At 38.3% G+C, this 6687-nt stretch overlaps 1 protein-coding gene across 1 annotated transcript; it reads left to right on the forward strand.

Moving 5' to 3' along the window:
• Nucleotides 1-7: 7 nt before the first annotated feature.
• far1 (fatty acyl CoA reductase 1) lies at nucleotides 8-6395 on the forward strand. Its single transcript, XM_055155577.1, is given in 5 exon segments — nucleotides 8-272; nucleotides 2537-2666; nucleotides 3030-3112; nucleotides 3114-3155; nucleotides 3992-6395. Coding segments are annotated over 5 exon segments (621 nt in total). The 5' UTR covers nucleotides 8-66; the 3' UTR covers nucleotides 4152-6395.
• Nucleotides 6396-6687: the final 292 nt, after the last annotated feature.

The raw sequence follows: 6687 nt of genomic DNA on the forward strand, positions 1-6687 counted from the left end.
CACATATAAAATATAGAAGGTAAGTGCAAATTTTGCTGCCTGTTTGACAAGACCATAGAGTCTAAAATGCTGACCTGTGTGACAACCTTGTGTCTCTCAGAGTACCATGTTATATCCACATTCAAGAGGAACCCACTTGAGCAGGCTTTTCGCCGGCCCAATGTTAATCTCACGTCCTATCACCTGATCAATCAGTACTGGATCGCTGTGAGCCACAAGGCCCCAGCGTTCATGTATGATCTGTACTTAAGGATGATTGGTCGAGAGCCCAGGTAATCAGTGACCAGGATGTTCTGCCTCTCCGTCTTACGCCAGCACTTCTGTCTCTCACTTCTCAGCTCCTTTTTTATTTGCAATTTTTGACTATAGACGCTTCGTAAATGCAGTACTAATGTTATTTTTTTAGGTTTGTGCGTCCTTTTTTGTAGTTGTAGTCTCTGAACCACTGAGTTAGTTCCCTGTGCAGGTTTGGGATTCCAAATGCTTTATCTCAGTTGCCTGCAGTGAGTACGTAGGTCTGCATTTATAAAATGTCAGCACAAAATTTCTCATAGTTCAGCTCATATAAAAAGTATTGATGCAGGGGGAAGTGAGTGGTAACAATGTAGGGCAGTTGTACTGATCCTCAGTTTTGGTGCAGTCCTGAAAATTTCTCCCAGTTTTACTTCAGTTCTTGACCCGCTATATGTATATGCCATATGTATCTCTCCCTACAGAGTATTGTATAAACATGACGTTCAAGACCAACCCATTAGAGCAGGCTTTCAGAAGGCCCAATGTTAACCTGCGCTCCAACCCCTTTACTAATCAGTACTGGACCGCGGTCAGCCACACGCTGCCGGCCCTGCTATATGACTGCTACATGAAGCTAACGGGTCAAAAGCCCCGGTAAGGCCATAATAGTCTTGCCTGTCTCCCCAACCCTCTCCACTATGTTCTTACAGCTCTTTGTTCTGGGTCTGGAGTCTGATCTATTTCAGAATTACAGCTGTTTCCAGTTGTTTGCATCAAAATCTTATCTATAGGGCAGTAGAATGGACAAAGTTTAATACACAATCTTCTGATTATAGCTGTAAAGGTGCAAGTACTAAATGTGGTATGTGTAACTTTATTTCTACTGCATTAATGATATTACCTTTCCTAGTTTGTCTATTTTTCTTACTGTTATATTTATCTACCACTGACAACAATGGGTTCTATTTTAGCTTTATTGTAAATATTTTATATTTAATACAGCACCTCTCCATGGTTGTCAGAGTAACCAACATGGTTTACGTAATAGTCTTACCTGATGCATGAACTGATAAAGCAGCTTGTCAGTGCAGAGCTGTGCCGATGACAGGCTCAGAACAAAATGTTTGAGGTGTACTTCCTGTGTGATGCCGTCCCTGTCACATGTCGTCAGCATTGCCGTGTGTGGGAATGCTGTGCTGTGAACATGGCGTTCTGTCATTCTCCTCCAATCACTGGAAAGGGCTCATACATCACAGCAATACGGCTAATCATGAGGTGAATAGTATAACGAGGGCTGTGCATGGGCCAGCTATAATCCCCTCTGGTTGAAGACAGGGCAGAAGTAACTCCAGACTTAAGTTGTGGTGATCTGATCTTCATTTTAACAATCATTTAGCTGTGCTTGCATATTGATAGATTAAGGCTGATTTCCCACACTTTCCTTTCAAAGATTTATTCTGAGCCTGTTGGAATGTTCAAGTGAATTATCAAATCTACATCATGTGTTTATCATTTGGTCTTAAATTTGATTACTCTTTTGCATAAAGGCTCAGAAAACATCTGCTTCTCTGCTTCACAAATAACCTATGTTTTTCATTGTAAACCACTCACTAATGTGTATCTATTTATTCTAAATGTTTCTCAGCATTGTGTTCTTTTGTGTGTTTTGTGTGCATTTGTGAAATGAACCATGATCCCCTCATTTTGACTAATGGCTAAATGATACAAAATTAGCTCAGTCTTTCCTGCTTATTCATTTTTGTTAATCCATTCTTTACATGTGATTTCTCTAAATATTTTCATCTACAAAAATCTGTTCCCAAGAGTCCTGGAAATGGAATTTATTCAGCTGACTAATTTACATTGTATGTTCTCATTAGAGATCGACCAATGTTTTGTTTTTTGTTTTTTTCATCACCAATACAGATAGTTTACAATCCAGAGAAACTCATGGCCAGTAATCTCTACCAGTATTTTTGAGTCGATTTATATATTGCCTGAATTTATAGAATTTTAATTGACTACAAACTTCTCCTTAAAAACTAAAATAGAAGATGGTGTCTTTGCATTTTGTGTTGTGCCCCCATCCTCCACACACTAAACTGTTTAAATAAAGCATTATACATATTATTCAGGCACCTGCTTGACTCAAACTAAATATTCCGCCTCTCCTGGAGATTTAAGGTCAATCAATCAGAAATCCATTTCCAGAGAACAGTGGGGACCCTCTCTATTAGCGTTACTGCCCTGACCCCTGATCATGTGTTTCTAACCTGCTCCTCTGGGTGGTGTTTAATGTCAGGATGATGAAGACCATCAGTCGGCTGCACAAAGCCATGATGGTGCTGGAGTACTTCACCAGTCACTCGTGGGTGTGGCACACAGACAACGTGGCCATGCTCATGACCCACATGAGCCCAGAGGATAAGAAGGTAACTTTATATTTGTTGTTTTAATTTGATCTTCTATCTGGCAGAATCTGCAGAACAAATGATTTCTTACAGTAATCACCTCGGCCACCTGACTAATCTATGCATGTAGGAAATTAAGAATAAGGAGGTTCTTTCAGTAGATGCAAGGACAATTTGCATATTTTTGTAAGCACTTGCAGATTTACTTCGTGAACTGTACATACTTAAACAATACCTCTAGTTGAAGAGGGCTTGAGGTAGCTCCTTAACCTTAATAAAACATCTCCTCATCTGTAGAACTCATCAGGATGAATTAAGTATTGTTATAGGGCAGGATAGGAGTTGCTAAATGAAACAACCCATAATCTGTTTTCATTCTTCCAGGTGTTCAACTTTGACGTGCGGCAGCTTCACTGGGCAGAGTACATGGAAAGTTACTGCATGGGCACCAAAAAATATGTCCTAAATGGAACTGTCAGGGCTGCCCGCTGCACGCAAACACCTCAACAAGTAAGAGACTGTGTACTACCATCTGCCACTGCATTACTCCTGCATCATTAGACTGCATACATTATCTCATACATTAGTTCTCTGCCTGGCTTCATCCTAGCATTAGCCTCTTGAATGCTTTAAACTGAGCATCTGTCATGTGGACTAATCTTTGCCTTTAACAAATGCCATGTAAATTCTTTCTATTGTAACAGAATTTTATGTAAACCATATATCAGTTTGCATGTAATATTGTAATCTTGGTGCGCTGAACTTTCCCCATGTCCATTTTCATATTGTTGCCTTTATGATGCTACTGAATACAGTGATGGGAAGAAAGAAGGAAATGTAATTAGTTATAAAATACTGAATAGCTGTGTTAAATTAGTATTTTGTAAGCTATTCTGATACATAAGTCAATCAAAGTATGGTATTCTGAATACTTAGAATACTTTCACACAGAGTTGCACATAATTTAAAGTTTAAAGACGCAATATAGAATAGAAAACAGCTTTGTTTAATTTTTTGTTATGCATTTCTAGAAAAGGAAAAATTACATTTGCATAAGAGTGATGTTTTCTATTTTTATAATACCACCAGATGAAAAAGTAACTATTCAGAATACCCATTTTGAGTACCTGTATTCTGGTACACTTTTTTTATGCTACATATATTCAGTTACTTCCCAACACTGACTGAACAGAGTATAACATCATCATCATCATCTAACTTGCATATAAAGTCACCTGCACCTGCTTATTCAAGGAGTATTTCCCTTGACCAGTAATGATTAAAACTAACAATTTTCATCTAATGTCTAAGGTACTCTTCTAACATAATCTTTCATTGTTTTTCAGACTGAGAAACATCCGTTACACCTTCAACACAGTCTTAGTTGTGCTAATCTGGCGCATTTTCATCGCTCGTTCACAAATGGCCAGAAACATTTGGTACTTTGTGGTCAGCATGTGCTTCAAGTTTCTGTCTTACTTCAGAGCTTCCTCCACCATGAGATAATGACCAGGAGACGACCGCTGGACTGAACTGCATGCAGCTCTCTCTTTAAAAAGCTGCGTAAACATAACCCACAAAGTCACAGCACGAAGGAACAAAGCTGCAGAGATCGTCGTTACAGAAGTGGAGATGGTGAGATGGATTGTAAGCATCCGAAAGGACATGAATCAATGCTCAGAGGACGAACCAGCTCCCTTCACTCAAACCCTCATACTACCAAGCACTGCTGATCTGCTCTCTCACCTGGCTGCAGTACATGAAGCTATGCATGGAAATAAATTTGAGTTTTGAACCCCTAAACATTACAGGTATCTAGACAACCCCAAGTGCTTTAGCATTCACCTCTTATTCAACTCACTTTATGAAATCTTACATTTTGAATGAAAATCTCGATCACTGCCATCAATACAAAGCATTAATAATCCATTTGTGTGAACCATCTGCAAAATGTTATGATATAATGCCTAAAGGAGTTTTGTTTGCATGTATTTGGAAATTGGATGACTTAACCAATAATCAACTGTAAAATACTTGATGTGAGCACTTCAGTAAAGAGCAACTTGTATGGCTTTAACACCTTTTTGTTCACGATAATGGATAATTTCTGGACTTGTTTTTGCTCTTTGACTTGTTCTCACAAATGGCAGTTATAATTTTCAAAACTGCTTACCTTCATTCAGTGCCTACAGTAACCTTTGACCTCTTAGCTCTCTGACTCGTAGTACACTGGAGGATGAAGGGGTTGAAGTTGCGTGGATTAAAGCTGATTTTGGTTGAAAATTTTGAACATGGACCATGGACTCTTTAGCAGTTGCAGTTCACTTTTTGTTCATTTATTTTATACTTTTGTGTACATTCTTACCATTCCATCTAGTGTAGTTCAGTAATTATTTCATTTTCATGAATATATTTTTTTAAATTTAATGAATCCAAATATGTGTGCTTTCATGTTAAACCGGCTATTTTACTTTTCTTGGAGTCTTCTAAGTTTCAACCCTTCACACATAATCCAGTTCACACAGGAGCCAGTGTGTTGAAAAAACCCACCCTTTGTGAAACCATGGTGCAAGAATCGTGCCTGAACATTGGTCTGTGGTCTCAATGTGAAACAGAGAAATCAGATGTATGTTTTGTACTGACTGTGTGTAAAGCTATATTTACGTAGACAAAAGTATGTATTTTTATGCTGTTATTGTCGGCTGTTACTCAAGGGGCTATGAGTGAATTCTGCTTCTTGCTCTGTGTGTGTTTTGTATGCTATGAATGTAATTAACAGTCTGGATATTTTGATAATGCAGATGAAGAAATATTCCATACTGTTAATTTTTCTACGGTTGAAATTGCCTGATGCTGATGGTGAATGATGCTCTTGGACTTATGCTGTGTCTTATTCAGGGTTTTCCACTGTTTGAGAAGTAAGAGAAATGACCAGTTCTTGAGATTTCTTAGTCTTGATAACGTGATGAATTCGCCCTTCTGTGAAGGACATGGCACAAGCAGCAAGTTTATTTTGAGTTCATGTCAAATATTCATCCATATATGGTTGTCTGAGATTGGACTGTGTGGTAGTTGTCAGTTATTGGTTTATTGAATGTTAATAATGTGAGCAGAGGTGTAATGGCATTCAGCTGTAAAAATCAATCTGTATTTAAAGGTGCACTATAACTTTTTGGGAGGGATGGTCTGTCACCTGCATGTTTCTATGGATATGTCATTGCTCTGGCTGGAATGTTCCACAGTATGACATTAAACAGCTCTACCTTACCTTTATTACAGTACATGCAGTTTTATAGCTCAAAAATGCCTAGAAAATGTTTAATACCACATTGTGAAACATTCCAGACAATGCAATAACATCTCCATGGAGAAAAGCATTTGATGGCCCTCCACCAGAAAAGTTATACAATTCACCTTTAAATTTACTTCCAAGTTTGAGGCCAGCTACAATTACTGTAACAACCATAGATTTTCTGTTACATTTTCTTACCCTTCATCCCTTTGCATTCTAGTCATTCACGGCTACGTCTCAACTTTTTCATGTGGTTTCTTCTGGTCTGTTACTGATGTTTACAAGATATAAAAGCCCTAAGTCCCTTATAACCAATGTGACAGTCTGTTCCTATGGGTTCTGTCTCTTCTGTTTTTTGTAAATGTTCCCTGTACTTTCAGTAATATCAAATGTTCAACAACAATTCAATGGGTGCCTTTAGTTTGTATACCCAAATGGAATAAACCTTTAAAATCCTCTATGGCCTATGTGTGTTACTTTTCCAGATGCTGTTAAAAGAATAGACAACAATGCAATGGGACCATTAGCAGCATTGTGTCCATGTGACCTGCTTCCTGATGCAGAACAGATCACCTCACACACTGGATGGATATTGAACGAGTCCATTAAGATTTAATAGTGCCATTCAGGATTAACACTGAATGTGTGAGCTGGCTTTATGGGAATGGCCTAGAAAAGATACGCCTTAGGGAACAACTACGATGTATTAATCATCTCACTATGGTATTAATAGAGGACCTGGTACTCTTT

Source organism: Boleophthalmus pectinirostris, unplaced genomic scaffold, assembly GCF_026225935.1.
Source record: "Boleophthalmus pectinirostris isolate CB_2022bp ecotype Guang Dong unplaced genomic scaffold, ASM2622593v1 HiC_scaffold_2, whole genome shotgun sequence".
NCBI classification, from domain to species: Eukaryota; Metazoa; Chordata; class Actinopteri; order Gobiiformes; family Gobiidae; genus Boleophthalmus; species Boleophthalmus pectinirostris.